This window comes from Heloderma suspectum, chromosome 13, assembly GCF_057233095.1.
Source record: "Heloderma suspectum isolate Gila_16-S chromosome 13, 16-S_ref, whole genome shotgun sequence".
Taxonomy (NCBI): Eukaryota; Metazoa; Chordata; class Lepidosauria; order Squamata; family Helodermatidae; genus Heloderma; species Heloderma suspectum.
The window spans coordinates 19,942,185-19,958,413 of NC_139470.1; the positions used below are offsets into that span (position 1 = coordinate 19,942,185).

General features: G+C 48.1%; 1 gene segment (V, D, J or C); it reads right to left on the reverse strand.

The window, feature by feature from the left end:
- Window positions 1–446: 446 nt before the first annotated feature.
- LOC146336161 (immunoglobulin lambda variable 6-57-like) lies at window positions 447–12,126 on the reverse strand. The segment is given in 4 exon segments: window positions 447–757; window positions 8,329–8,347; window positions 9,189–9,249; window positions 12,095–12,126. Coding segments are annotated over 4 exon segments (423 nt in total).
- Between the last annotated feature and the right edge of the window lie 4,103 nt (window positions 12,127–16,229).

The following is a 16,229-nucleotide window of genomic DNA, read 5'->3' on the forward strand; positions in this document are numbered from 1 at the left end:
TGCATAGCATCCAAATGGGCTAATTAGATGTGGGGTTGGCAGACACACCCTTTTGGTGGCTGCCAAATAGCTATAAAAGAGTGGGGGTGATCTAGAGCAGAGAAACAGTGGGGAGCACCGGACACTTGCTTCTCCCTCACAACCACAGACACTTTTCTCCTTGCCAGATTCTGAGAGGGGAGGTAATCCCCTCCAATAGGACCACAGCTGTCGGGACCAGGTTCATAAGACAAGGCAGCATGTCGTGGAAAGAAAGATTAGGCACCCATTTCCCACATACCAAGTCTTTGCTTTAAATGGCCTCTCCTATTTTATATCTATTTGGCACAAATTGTCCAGGGAGCTCCTACCAGTCACTGTACAAGCCATCTACCAGCTACAACCAATGCCAACGGAAGCCGAGCAGCTACAGAGAGGTTTCTGTCTCACTTCCCCATGGGGTTGTATCATTGTGCTTGCTGGCTGCTGCCAGGGGATAAACAATAATAATCAGCTTCAGCTTCTCCTTGAATGTTGGAGATGGTTAAGGTGTCGGCAGAGTTGTCAATGGAACCAGAGAATTGTTCTGGGATCCCTGATGATCTTTTGGTATCTTTATATATTATCCGTTCTGGAGCACTGTTGGGTTTCTGTTGGTACCGGGAGGTCCAATAGCCGCTTATACTCCCACTGCTTCTTCTACAGGACACATTGACTGTTCCTCCGACAGAAGCTGAGACGGAGGGCAGCTGAGTCATCATGAACTGTGCATCACAACCTGAAACCAAACTCAGTAGCAGAAAGACTAGGGATGGACGAAAGTCCCGCAGCTTTTTTCGGGGTGGGGGGGAGGCGCTTCGTTTCTCCCCCCGAAAATTCTTGGCGGGTGGGGAGGTGCCCCGCCCCTCCCCACCGAAATTCAGGCCGGGAGGGAGGCGCCCCATCCCTCCCCGCCGAAGTTCTGGCTGGAGGGAAGCGCCCCGTCTCCCCGGTCACGAAAGAAAAAAATAAAGTGTAAAATTTAAAAAAAAAAAAAACATGACAGGCTACGTAAAGATTTCCGTAGCCTATCACGGCTAGATTTTCAAAGTCAGCCATGATAGGCTACGTAAATCTTTATGTAGCCTATCATGGCTGACTTTGGGGGGGGGGGAAAGCGCATACGCAAATGGTGGCATCCATGGGCGCCGCCATTTGCGTTCGTTATTTGGGCGCGGGTAGTCTACGTAAAGATTTACATAGAGTACGTAGGGACTATTTACGTAGACTACGTATTTACGTAGATTTACATAGACTACGTAGACTACGTTTGGGGACTACGTGCCCAAATAAAGAACGCAAATGGCAACGCCATTTGCGTACGCGCTTTTTTTTTTCAAAGTCAGCCGTGATAGGCTATGTAAAGTTTTACATAGCCTATCACAGCTGACTTTGAAAATCTAGCCATGATAGGCTACGTAAATCGTTACGTAGCCTATCACGTGTTTATATATATATATATATATATATATATATATATATACTTTATGGGGAAATGGCGACGGCGGCAGCCGGTCAGAAGACCGGCCGCTGCCGCCGCCGCCCCCGCCAAAACGCCCACTGAAACACCGCCGGGACCCGACGCCGAGAGGGACATTCGACAGAGGTAAGTCCCATCCTGGGGGGGGGAGAATTTCACCACCAATTTTGGGGGGGCTGAATGCATTGGCATTCGACCTCCTGGAGATTCGTGGAGAAATTCTCCGCCATCCCTAGAGACCTTCAGTGTTACCACTAAATGCGGAAAAGAGAAAATAGGGGGAGATTTCTAATTAGGCTTTTCTAAGCCCCCATCCTACCCCAACAGTATGCAAGAAACATAAAAAGCATCAAGGGGCTGGCCATGGTGAGGAATTCACAGCTTTCTGGGGCAAAGAGGTTTCTGGCTGGAAGAATTGGAAGATGCTCTTTTAAATTTCCCCAATACCGGCAGTGTCCCTGTATGCAAATTTCTTCATTACTTATTGGCTGCTACAGATTACTGATTTGCCTTCTGAGGCACTCCACTCCACTCAGAACTTTAAAAGGTTAATTCCCTTGAACACATTCTTATGACAAGATGTAGTTTTTTTAAAAAAAATCAGTCACCACCAGCCAGGACTTCTACAAGGGAAACAAACAGTCCAATTTTGCAACCAGAAAACTCAAATTCTGTGATTGAAGTAGGGAGCGGGGAATCTCAGTTGCCAAAATTGCAGTTTTGAAGAGATGAGGAATAGTGTTTTTAAAGAAATGATGGGGTAGAGCTGAAGGGATGTATGTGAAATTGAGGCGGAATATTTTTAGGTAGACGCTTTGTTCATGAAAAGGTGGCAAACCTTGTTTTGTGCATTGCTTTTCAAAGGGCACCAATTTATTCCTGCAGCAATATTGAGTTCCACTTCTGTATCCTTTGCACTGCCTCTTCAAGCAGGGGTGAGAGTATTCATCTTTATGTTTTCCCCCTACACTGAGAAGCAAAGTCAACAGTTTACAAGCCAGAGAACCCATTTTCAGCTGCACTGATAACAGTGCAGTGGGGAATTGTGCAGCTTTGTGTCTCCTCTCAATTCCGTCCTTCACTGGGTTTCCAGTCCTTTCCCACCTCCTGTACAGGAAGGCTACAATTCACAGTAGCAAATTCTGCCTTTCTTTCCTAACAAAAATGTCAGTGGTGTGACACCTATTGGCCACTGATGCATGCATACATCATACACACCTCAGCAGAGGCAGCACATATGCAGTAGGACACCATTTATGCATGATAGCCCTGATCCAGATTGGGGCTCCACACACTTCATGGCCATCAACAAACTTTGTAACATCAAATTCTATTAATTACATATGCCTTGTGCATTAAGAAGCAGTTCCTGTTGTCTCTTGTAAATCTCCTGCCAATCCATTTCTTTGTATTTCCTGCAAGCTTTAGTGTTATGGGAGAGGGAAACGTCTCCCTGCCCTCTTTCTCCATACCATGCTTAGTTGTATATACCTTCTTTAAAAAAAAAAAAATCTTTTTATTCTATTTTTTATCTTTATAAATGAAATAAACAGTACCAATAACCGAGTCATTATCTACAGTTTCCAACATTACAGTATTCTTAGGAGGACACAGCAATAACGAAAAAGGGAGGGGGGGAAACAGAAGCAGGAAAAGGAAGGAGAAAGCAAGCAAGAAACAGAAAAAAAAATTTAAAAAGTTACTTAAAAGGATTACATTTAAACTCCATTACCCACAAACTTCAAATATCATTCTACTTAAAAGTTATACCTACAACACTGCCAATATTACAATTCAGTACAGCATAGATAATCAACCTTACATTTCAATATCATATTATCAGTCTTATAGCAAGGGAGCAAGCCTACAATTCATTTCCAATAACCATATATTGCCCTTCAGTTAACATATAATAGTAAAGCTTAACAATTTAACCAGCCAAAAATATTACTAATCAAAGTCTCATAATTTTAGTTGTATACACCTTGATCGCGTTCCCGTTTAGTTGTTTGTTAGTTTCATTGAAACTCTAAGCTGCAAACGTACTACCTGTCCTTGTAAGGAACAGGCTAGGCTACAACCCCGTATTTGTTTTGGTTGCCCTCTTCTGCATTGTGGCTCAGGTCATACTGCAAGAGAATTGCTAGAGGGACCACATAACCTCTGCCCTTCTGTCAACTGACTGCAACCAGTGCCTGATTATTAAAAGAGCTTTTTGGCTCACTTTCCCCATAAAGATACTTCATTGTGCACTGCTTGTTGCTGTCACTAGTTAAAACAGTAATAATCAGCATTATCTTCTTCTGGAACCCTGGAAATGGTTGAGGTGGCCGAATTGGCAGAGCTGTCGATGTCACCCAAGAATCGCTCTGGGATTCCAGTGGGTCTCCTGCTATCATCATAGATCATTAGTTTGAGGGCTCTGCCAGGCTTCTGCTGATACCAGTGTACATAGATTCTGCAAGTTTACCACCTGTCCTGGTACAAGAGATCCAGACTGATTCTCCAGGGGACACCGATATGGAGGGAGGCTGCGTCAGTACAAACTGGGCAAAAGCCCCTGAAGAAAAGAAATGAATAAAGACAGGTTGTTGTCAGCGCGACATTCCTTTCGTCTAGCTGAGAGAAAAGGGAAGGAAACCAGTGAAGGAACAGGGCATGTCAGAAGAACAGCCACCTCTAAGAATGTGTCACACTGAGAGAGAAAAGGATCAATAATTTGGAAGGGTTGCATTAGGAAAAAAATAAACGCTCTCCTTTACCAGTGCAGTAAGAAAAGAGGGGGAGGAGGACAGTCAGGGCCATGGTAAGGAAATGGGAGGACACTGGATTCCTGAAACAAAGCTTTCTTGAATAGGGCTCCTTTCTCCTCTCTTAAACCCTAGAAGTGGAGAATGTAAATACATGCAAACATTTTTCCTGTTCATTGGTTGTTCGAGATAGAGCCAAGGAGGGGCCTGTATAAGAACCCATCTCAAGTACTGCTTTTATTTTTTATTTTTTATTAAATTTATTAATTGCCCATCTGGCTGGTCACCCAGCCACTCTGGGCGATGTACAACATACAATAAAAACAGTTTAAAACAATAAAATTCTACAATAAAAACATTTTCTAAAATACCCTAACCCATCCCAAATGTCTGCCTGAACAACCACGTTTTTAATTCACGACGGAAGCTCATGAAAGAGGGGGCATGGCGGAGTTCCCTAGGGAGGGAGTTCCACAGAGTGGGGGCCACCACAGAAAAGGCCCTCTCCCTCGTCCCCACCAGTCTAGCTGTCCTGGCTGATGGGACAGAGAGAAGGCCATCCGAGGCTGATCTTGTTAAGCGGCCTGTCTGGTGTTGCTGGAGGCGCTCCTTAAGATAGGCTGGGCCGGAACCATATAGGGTTTTAAAGGTCAAAACCAACACCTTGAATTTGGCCCGGAAAACAACTGGTAACCAGTGCAACTCCTTCAGCACTGGAGTGATGTGACCTCGCCGGTGGCTGCCTTTAATCAGGCGAGCCGCCGCGTTCTGTACCAGCTGCAGCTTCCGAACCGTCTTCAAGGGTAACCCCAAGTAGAGCGCATTACAGTAGTCTAAACGAGAGGAGACCAGGGCATGTACAACCAATGGGAGCAGATGGTCGGGAAGGAAGGGGCACAGCCGCCGTATCAGATGGAGTTGATACAGCGCTGTCCGGCTCACAGCTGACACCTGAGCCTCCATGGACAGCTGGGAGTCCAAAATGACCCCCAGGCTGCAGACCTGGTCTTTCAAGGGTAGCCGTACCCCATTCAACACCAGGTCAACATCCCCTAGCCTCCTCTTGTCTCCCACCAAAAGTACCTCGGTCTTGTCAGGGTTCAGCTTCAGCTTATTCCTCCCCATCCAGCCACTCACCGTCTCCAGACATTTGGACAGGGATTCTACGGCCAACCTTGGTGAAGATTTGAATGAGAGGTAGAGCTGCGTGTCATCTGCATATTGATGACACTGCACCCCAAACCTCCTGATGATAGCCCCCAGCGGCTTCACATAGATGTTAAATAGCATCGGGGAGAGGATGGAACCCTGTGGCACCCCACAAGTGAGTGGCCGCGGGTCCGAAACCTCCTCTCCCAGTGCTACCCTCTGGTACCTGCCAGAGAGGAAGGACCGGAACCACCGCAATACAGTGTCTCCAATGCCCAACCCCTCCAGGAGGTCCAGGAGGATACCGTGGTCAATGGTATCAAAAGCCGCTGAGAGGTCGAGGAGAACAAGGAAGGAGCATTCACCCCTATCCAGTGCCCTCCTCATATCATCTACCAAGGCGACCAAGGCCGTTTCTGCCCCATGGCCAAGCCTGAAGTCCGACTGAAATGGGTCTAGATAATCAGTTTCTTCCAAGTGTACCTTCAACTGCACCGCCACCACCCACTCAATCACCTTCCCAAAAACGGCAGATTTGAGACTGGGCGAAAGTTGTTCAGAACTTGAGGATCCAAGGAGGGCTTCTTTAAGAGCGGTCTTATCACTGCCTCCTTGAGGGCTGATGGCATCACTTCCTCCTCAAGGGAGGTGTTCACCACTGCCCTGATCCCCTCACCCAGTCTCTCTGCAGCCCATAATGAGCCAAGATGGGCAAGGATCAAGTAAGCAGGTGGTCGGCCGTACAGATGAAAGCACCTTGTCCACTTCATCAGGAGGAAGAAGCTGGAACCGATCGCACAAAACCGGTTTGCCACAGGCTGCCTCTTGCTCACTAACTGTATCCACAGTGTGCAGAGTAACACACCTAATCTGATCAATTTTATCTGCAAAGTGCCTTGCCAAGGCCTCACAGGAGGCCTTAGAATGCTCCAGTGGTTCTGAAGCCACAAGACCGACCAGGCTCTGGACCACTTGGAACAGCCTCCTAGGACAGCACTCTGCAGACGTGATGGAGGCAGCATAATATTCCTTTTTTGCTGCCTTCACCACCACGTGATAGGCTGAAGATACAGCTCTAGCCCGTGTCTGATTGTCTTTGGAGCGAGACTTCCGCCACCGGCGCTCTAGCCGTCTCACCTCCTGTTTCAGAGCTCGTAACCGCAGATTGAACCATGGTGCAGTCCGAGCCCTGTTCAGGGGGAGAGGGCGTTTCGGAGCCACCTGATCTAATGCCCCAGTGATTGCGGCATTCCAGCCACCCACCAGGGTCTCGACCGAGTGGCCGTTGGCATGCCCCAGAGAATCCCCAAGCGCGTTCAGGAATCCATTTGGATCCATAAGACACCTGGGGCAGACTATTTTAATGGGTCCTCCACCCCTGCGGAGGGGTTGTGGAACCAAGAAGTCCAACGTCACCAGATAGTGATCTGACCATGACAAGGGGGTGGTGGATATACCCCCGACTTCCAGATCACTCCCCGCTTCTCCAGAAACAAACACAAAGTCTAGTGCATGACCGGCTACATGGGTGGGCCCAGTTAGAATATGGTGCAGCTCCCAGGAGGCCATGGTCTCCATGAAGTCCCGAGGTGCTCCTGTGAGGATGGCCTCCGAATGTACGTTGAAGTCCCCCAACACCAATAAGTTAGGGGACTGTACACGCACATCAGAGACCACCTCAAGCACCTCGGCCAGGGAGTCAGTCGTGCAGCGGGGTGGACGGTACACAAGCAGAATCCCCAGACTGCCCTTCGGGCCCAACCTCCAGTACATGCACTCAGCAACCTTGGTCTCCCGGAGAGGGGGCCTGGTGAAGACCAAGAACTCTCGGTAGATAACAGCCACTCCCCCTCCCCGATCCCCAGCCCTCGGCTGCTGTGCATACGAAAATCCAGCTGGACACATGGCTGCAAGGGTTGGAGCAGCAGCCTCGGCCAGCCAGGTCTCCGTAATACATGCCAGGTCTGCACCCTCATCCAGGATCATGTCATGGATGAGGGAGGTTTTCTGGGTAACAGACCTGGCATCGCAGAGCAGCAAACGAAGGCCAGAAGATGGGGTCACGCCTCCCCCAACCATCCTTTGGCTCTGGACAGGCCCGGAGCAGGGGACAGATATTACACATCTCTCCCTTGTTCCCCTTTCCTGGCATGGCCTGCCCCTAGCGCTCCACTAGTGCCTGCCGCCCAGCCTCGGTATGTTCCGGCCCCCAACACTCCCCCCACTGCCTCCATCAGGTGAACACATGCCCCCTCGCTCCCGCCTATCAGGCAGGCTACCCACCCCTAGAAACACAACAAAATCCCCCCCAAAAAACAAAACAAAACAAACAAACAAAACAATTAAAATCCCCTTAAAAATAATGCCAGGCAGGAGTCCACAGGGAAGGCCTGGTGGTGGTGGTGATGGTGGTGGTGGTGGTGGCGGCGGCGGCGGCGGCGGCGGCAGCAGCAGCAGCAGCAGCAGCAGCCACACCTCCTTCCCAGTGGTGGTGGCTTCTCCTGCAGGCCCTGGCTCTCCCAGGCCACCTCAGCCAGCCAGCTTATGTAGCCCCTCCAGGGAGGGGCCAGTGGAGTAGCACAGCTGGCTCGGTACCTGGGGGCCTGGTCCTGCAGGGACAGGCAGTCTGCCAGGCAGAAGTCTACAGGCAAGGCCTGATGGTGGTGGCAGCGGCATCAGCAGCAGCAGGCCCAGCAGCAGCAGGCATGCCTCTTCCCCGGTGGTGGTGGCTTCTCCTGCAGGCCCTGGCTCACCTGCTGGGGCTGGGGTATTCTAAACTTCGTGTTTTTTTGGAGAAAGTTCTCCTGTTTCTTAGGAACATAGGCAGCCACCTTACACCAAGTCAGACCTTTGGTCCATCTAGCCCAGTATTGTCAACACTGACTGGCAGCGGCTCTCCAGGGTTTCAGGCAGGAGTTTTCCCAACCTTACCTGTTGTTATGAGAATAAGCTAGTGGAGGAGAAGCATAAGAACATAAGAAGAGCTGTGTGGATCAGACCAAGGTCTATCTAGTCCAGTGTTCTGTTCACACATTGGCCAACCAGCTGCCCACGGGAGACCCACAAGCAGGACATGAGTGCAACAGCACCTTCCACCCATGTTCCCCAGCCACTGGTGCACATAGGCATACTGCCTCTGATACAGGAGTTAGCACATAGCCATCAGGACTGGCAGCCACTGATAGCCTTCTCCTCTATGAATTTGTCCAATCCCCTTTTAAAGCCACCCAAATGGGTGGCCATCACTACATCCTGCGGCAGTGACCTGCATAGTATAACCTTCTTTGCCACCTTGGGCTTCTTGGAAGAAAGATGGGATATTAACTGCAAATAAGTAAGTCTAGGATCTGGAGCACTCCTAAGAGGTGAATGAGACATACCAATGGTTGATTAGGCTTTCAGAACATGGAGCACAGAATAAAGGAGTTGGATAGGATGATCTAAAGTGACGGGAGGGACTTTGAACACTGCACAAACTGTTTGCTGCAGGTCAAGCCACTCTTAAAAGGGAAAGGAATGGTTGTTGGTTTCCCCCCCAAGAACATTTGGAATCATAGACTTTTAAAGTTGGAAGGGACCTTGGAGGTCATCTAATCCAATCCAATTCTCAGTGAAGGATTCTTTGGCAACCCCACATTTGATGGCCAACAATAGTGCTGCATCAGGTATCATCAGATTGTGCTCATCAAATGGGAAGTGTATTGATGTTTTTGGTTATGTTGTAGAGTATCCAATTTTGCCCTTTTCTTGAGCAGCAAAGAGAAGTATGAGAGGACAAACATCATGCTCACCTTGCCCCTTTTCTTCTTAACCATCACTGCTCCCATGCTTTTAACAGCATCTCTAGACGTGCTGAAATGGAGCAGGGAAGAACACCCTAGGGAGAAAGAACACCCTAGGGAGAAAGTGTTGGGGAAAGCTTCATCTACTGCATGGGTGCAGAATCTCAGCCTCAGGGGCCATATCAGGCCCTCTTGAGGTTCTGCAGATGGCCACACCCTTCTCCCCAACCACTGATCATTCAGTGATTTCCAAGGTGTTGTAGAGTTTTTCCCCCCGATTCTCGAAGGTCACTGTATGCAAATTCCTTCCAAACCATCAGCTACGTCAGAGACCTATGTCCTGTGGGGTCACTAAAGTACCCTTCCCCAACTTGGTGCCCTCCAGATGTGTTGAACTACAGCTTCCAGCATCCCCCAGCAAGCATGGATGGATGGGGATGCTGGGAATTGTAGTCCAACACACTGGAGGGGGCACTAGGTGGTGGAAGGCTGCACAAAGGAGATGCGGGAAGCCATTCTCCATCCACCCCAGACTATCATACCAACTGACCATGCTCATCCAGGAGGATCAGACAGGACTAGGCACTTCCTCAGGCCACAGTGGGGGCCTTCAGAAACACATTTCCCTGTATGCTTATATACCCACAGAACAGCACTCAGACTGAGCTTAGCCCATGCACACCGCTGTGCGGTATAGACAGACATTCTGAACTATGTGCTCATATGGCCGTGGCTCAGTGGCAGAACACCTGCTTTGTGTGCAGAAGGTTGCAGGTTCGATCCCCAGCATCTCCAGGTAGGGATGGAAAAATCCCTGCCTGAAACCCCAGGGAGCCGCTGTCAGTCAGTGTTGACAATACTGGCCTAGATGGACCCAGGGTCTGACTCAGTATAAGGCAGCTGTTGTGGTTTTGATATTAATTTAATTTTCCATTCCTTCTCAAACTTCTGTATTACTTCTCTCTTTTCCTGTCCCACCCACACAGGGGCCTGTGGTGTCACAGAGGCAGGGCCACAGTAACATAGAGCCAGCACTTTTTTTTTATTATCAGGGATACCGACTCCACTTGGCACCCGCTTCAGACTTCCCTGTTCCCTCTGGGCTAAGCTGCAATCTTCATAGTGGGTGGAGGGGAAATTAATTTCCCCATCAAACATGGATTGCAGCCTGTTGTACTGCAAAGTATTTTGGGGTGTTGTTGTTCAGTCGTGTCCGACTCTTCGTGACCCCATGGACCATAGCACGCCAGGCCTTCCTGTCCTGCGCTCTCTCCCGGAGCGTGCTCAAGTCCATATTCATTGCATCGGTGATGCTATCTAGCCATCTCATCCTCTGCCACCCCCTTCTCCTTTTGCCTTCAGTCTTTCCCAGCATCAGGGTCTTTTCCAGGGAGCTTTCCCGTCGCATTAGGTGGCCAAAATATTTGAGCTTCAGCTTCAGTATCTGTCCTTCCAATGAGCACTCAGGGTTGATTTCCTTTAGGACTGACTGATTGGACCTCCTTGCAGTCCAGGGGACTCGTAAGAGTCTTCTCCAGCACCACAGTTCGAAAGCATCAATTCTTCGGCGCTCAGCCTTCCTTATAGTCCAGCTCTCATGCTCCATCAAGAAAGCCATCGTGTGTCCTGGGCAAAGAGCTCAGGCAAGGAGACTCAAGATGGTTGGGTTGCATCTGGAACGCAGGCTAGTCTTCAGGGCCTTGGTCAGCAATCCTGGAGCAAAAGAACAAACAAGTTACTCCAGCAGGGTGTGAGAACAACTGGCAGGCTTTTATAGTCAGGCCAGGAGAGTCTCTCTGGAAACTCCGCCCCCTCAGGTGCTGCATCTGGCTGTTAAAGGGCCAGCAGCCCTTTCCTGCAGGTGTTGACTTCTGCTAAGGAATGAAGGTTGGAGAAGGGAGGAGCCAGTTGGGAACAGCTCCCCAGGGTTTCCTTGTTCACTAGAGGAGCCTGAAGTCCACTCCTCGGAGTCAGAAGGTAGTGGGACCTCCTGGGAGTTGCATGGACAAGACCGAGGCAGTGTCTGTACTTCAGAAGGGCCAGGAACTGGGGCTGATGCCTCCCCAGAGTCACTGTCACACTGGAGGCTTCAGTCTCTGACGAATGCTAGTCTTGGACCATGACATGAATAGGCAATGAAGACCCATTAGCTTTACAAAAGACCAGCTGCTGGCAGAGATTAAAACTGCTAGAACAGGTTTGTTGATATGGATCAACGCAGCAGCCTGCATTTTTTGCCTCATGGCTATGGGGACTGTCACGAGGAACGCCTGCACACCAACATTTACCACTACAACACTGATGGGCTCTCACACAACCCACACGGGGACTCCCAGATCTTACAGCAACAGGTATAAGGCCCACTATCAATCAACTGGAATCCATTCAAAGCAGCCTAAAACTGTAGAACATACATTTGATACCCAGGGCATGGGCATCCCTTCAGTTCCCACACTGAACCTGGAAGAAATCCTCTTACCCCTAACAAGTGGAAACTATTTATATATTTTTTTAAAAAAAGACCACAAGAAAAATCCATTCAGTAAGTGCCCTATGAAGCACACACTGAAGAAAAGGAAACATTAAGCGATCCCGTTGGATTTGGAATACCTAAACTGGATGTTGAAAAATCTAGGCAGCCAAAAAGAACAAATGAGAAGCCACTGGTCTATTTATTTATTTAGTACACTTATGTTCCACCTTTTGAGACACTCAGAATTTTAGAGTCGGAAGGTAACCTGAAGGTCATCTAGTCCACCCCTTCTTAAATGCAGGATCTACGATACAGGATGCAACTACAGCAACCCTAACAGTTGACTGTCTGGCCTCTGCTTAAATACCCACCACCTCCTGAGCCAAACAGTCCCACTGTTGAACAGCTTGTACCATGACTGGCTGCCATTTTAAATTCTCACAATACCCTCAAGGTAGCATTACTCTGGAGCATTGTGGGAAACTAAAATGGTGCCCCCCTTGCTACCCAGTGCTGCTCAGAGAGCTGCTGCTGCCCACTGTCACTGCCAGGTAAGCCCACAGCAGAGCAGGGGGGCCACTAGAGGGTTATTGTTGTCGTTGTTGTTGTCGTTCAGTCGTTCAGTCGTGTCCGACTCTTCATGACCCCATGGACCATAGCACGCCAGGCCTTCCTGTCCTGCGCTCTCTCCCGGAGCATGCTCAAGTTCATATTCATTGCATCAGTGATGCTATCTAGCCATCTCATCCTCTGCCGTCCCCTTCTCCTTTTGCCTTCAATCTTTCCCAGCATCAGGGTCTTTTCCAGAGAGTTTTCTCTTCACGTTAGGTGGCCAAAATATTTGAGCTTCAGCTTCAGGATCTGTCCTTCCAATGAGCACTCAGGGTTGATTTCCCTTAGGATGGACTGATTTGACCTCCTTGCAGTCCAGGGGACTCGTAAGAGTCTTCTCCAGCACCACAGTTCGAAAGCAACAATTCTTCGGCGCTCAGCCTTCCTTATAGTCCAGCTCTCACAGCCATACATTACTACTGGGAAAACCATAGCTTTGATTAGACGGACCTTTGTCGGCAAGGTGATGTCTCTGCTTCTTACTATGCTGTCTAGGTTGGCCATAGCTTTCCTCCCAAGGAGCAAGCGTCTTTTAATTTCATGGCTACAGTCACCGTCTGCGGTGATCTTGGAGCCCAAGAAAGTAAAATCTGTCACTGCTTCCATTTCTTCCCCTTCTATATGCCAGGAAGTGATGGGGCCAGATGCCATGATCTTCGTTTTTTTAATGTTGAGTTTCAAACCAGCTTTTGCAATCTCCTCTTTCACCCTCAACAAGAGGCTCTTGAGATCCTCTTCGCTTTCTGCCATTAGGGTGGTATCGTCTGCATATCGGAGGTTGTTGATAATTCTCCCAGCAATCTTAATTCCGACCTGTGATTCCTCCAACCTGGCGTTTCTCATGATGTACTCTGCATATAAGTTGAATAAGCAGGGCGACAATATGCAGCCTTGTCGTACTCCTTTCCCAGTTTTGAACCAATCGGTTGTTCCATGTCTGGTTCTTACTGTTGCTTCTTCCAAAGCCCCCAAAACCTGGAGCCAGCCCTGATCTTCTCTGAATATTTGGCCTGAATTTGACATTGATGATATTTTATGTCAATATTGGATGCCTAATATTTGGCAGCATTTGAAATGCAGTGGTATTTGATTGACGTGCTAATCAACATGCAGTTGTATAGAATCTGACCATTCCAGAAAGAACATGCAACAGTCTTTAGTATTTGACAGTGGGCCACTTCTGACATTTCATACCAGAAGCCTGCTGCCCCAAAAAAATTAAAAATCAAGTGATGTCAACTAGTCAAGAACTGTGATGTTTAATTCTGATGTAAAACTCTGCATGTAATATCTGATATTGAAGTATTCCTTGTTTATTTTTGTTTTGTTGTAAACAATGGTTGTAACAATAAAACATTCTATGTAATTTGAAATCTCACACTCAACATTTGAAGGAAGCTGTTAGAACACTTGATGACTTTCTGAGTATTTGTAAACTCAGGGCAACATCGGACAATACAAGCAGTTCTTCTTTGAAGAGTTTTTTCTCACTTCCTCATCTGAATGTATTGCTGTGCCTGTCATTCCCTGTCCACACCGAACAATAATAAATAGCTTCATCTTCTGACAGGGCTCCTGCGAGAGTCAAGGACATTGTGTTCCCTGACCTGGATCCAGAGAAACGGGGTGGGACATCACTTGGTCTACTGCCTCTTTGGGAAATAATTGTCCGCAGGGTTGGAACATTCCCCAGTCTTTGCTGGAGCCAAAATGGGTAGTTTCCATCAGTTATGGTCCCGCTACTGAATCTGCAAACCAGGACGATGGTCCCACCGGGAGACAAAGACTCTGAGGGGTTGAGGGACTGCAGCTGCTGGACACTAAGACCTGAAGGAGTAGAAGGCAGGGGGGAAGCTTATTAAACTATTTCAGACAGTGAAGGGACACCAACCATCTCCCACACAGTTAGGAATCAACATAAAAACAATTTCCAATTTTGCTTCCAGTTTCCTGGACCCTTCCATCTCTTGAAAAGCCCTTACCAATGGAGACAAGGATTGTGAAGAGCAGGAGGGCTGAGGCCATTGTGGGGAAACCTGGTGAGACTGTCTTCCTAAAGCAAATGTATCTCCCATGGGCATCCTCTCAGTCTCTCTTAAACCCACAGAGGTCAAGAGAGCAGCCCCTTCATGCAAATGGCAAGCTTTCTTAACTACTGCCTGTGTGGGACAGGAGGGCAAAAGAACAGCCCAAGGGAAAGCAGTTGTATCCTGTTAGGCAAGCAAAACACCATGCCTTTTGGCTCAGGGGCTAACGGGCCAGAAAGGTCTGCTTCACTTGCCCCCTAGCTGTCGTGGGTGAAAGAGGGGCAGGGCTGGGAGCTGCACATAAACTGAGTGAAGATTGTCCAAAGAGGAGCCCCTGGAACCTGTTTTCAATCCTAGGCATCAGTCTAGGAATATATGAAGCCATTGTGAAGAGGAACGTCTGTACTTCTGAACATGTGCAGAGTGCCTTTCCCTAGCCGCCATGAGACAATCATATGTATTTCAACATGTAACCAAAACTTTAGGGATAACAGATTCCAAGGCATACAGAATCCCACCCAGGCTTCAGCTCTCAATTTTGCTATTAAGCTCGGCCTGCGGGGTAAGGAGGCAACCTGCCCAACAGTGGTGATGTCTGCCAGGTTGCCATCCAGAGTTTTGGCCCCTGGCCCTGTCATTCCCCACCCCTGTCCAAATACATGTATTTTTGTATGCATTTTGGCTGAACAGACACATTTTTTCCAAGCAAGTTTTCTAATATGATGCATTTCATATTATTTTCCTCAGCATACACATTTTTGAACTCATTTTAAATTGGCGAACTCCACTGCAAAATTCGGAGACATGCGAATTTTGAGGGATACCTTAGTTTCACTTCGCAAAGTGGTCCAAAAGTGCAAAATTAGGTAAATTGGCATTAAAATGGGAAATGAACAAATGTCTCCCCCATCCCTAGTCCAAAGACCCCCAGCAACTCCTAACATCTCCCAACCTTGAAGTAAACCCTGAGATGAAAATCGCAGAGGCAGAGGGAAAGGATTCAACATCTTGCCTACCACCACTTTCCTGAAATCACTCCTCCCTCTGTTCTTCATTCTTTATTCTGTAGTGGTTGTGGGGAGGGAAAGATTTTGTGTATTGTGCAGGAATGCTTTTCATATTGTATTGATTTTAGATTATGTTTTTCTGGTCTTTATTTTTATTTGCATTATTTTGCTGATTGCAGTTTATATTGATTGATCACTCTTATATATTAATTATGGTTTTCTGTATTGTGAGCGCAAGTCGCTCCAGGACTCCTTTTAGCATTGCAAAGTGACACATAAATTTAATAAGCAATGGATTGGGCCCAGGATCTGCCTTTCATGAGAGGAAGGGACCTACCACAAGAGCAAGGGCTCTGCTCATGGAAGACCCCCACACACACCCGATCTTGGGGATCCCGCAACACTACAACTCACCCCATTCTGCAGAGTCTCTGAGCTCTCTGTGTAGCATTTTCAGGGGGCTAGAGGGAATGCCATGGAAAGGACAGGGTGGGTAAGTCCACTTCTGACAATGGAGTTGATCCAGCATAAATCTGGATGATGATGATGATATTGTTTGGCATGGCACATGTTCAGACCCAATGGTCATGCTCTCTTCACTTTTAGGTAGTCCCTAAGAAGGAGTGACACCACTCAACCTCAGCTTTTCCATCAACCATCTGCAAACGATGCTAAGTGAAATGGATCTGGTGTAAGGAGGCTTTTGTTTCACTTCTCTGTGTATTTGTATCACCGTGTACTGCTCATTTCTGTCATAGGATAAACAGTAGTAATCAGCCTCATCTTCTGCTTGAAGACTGGAGATGGTTAAGGTGACAGAGTTGGCCAAGCTGTCAACGGAAGCGGAGAATCAGTCGGATATCCCCAACTCTCTTCTGCTATTGGCATATATCAACAGTTGCTTGGTTTTTGTTGGTACCAGGAGCTGTAG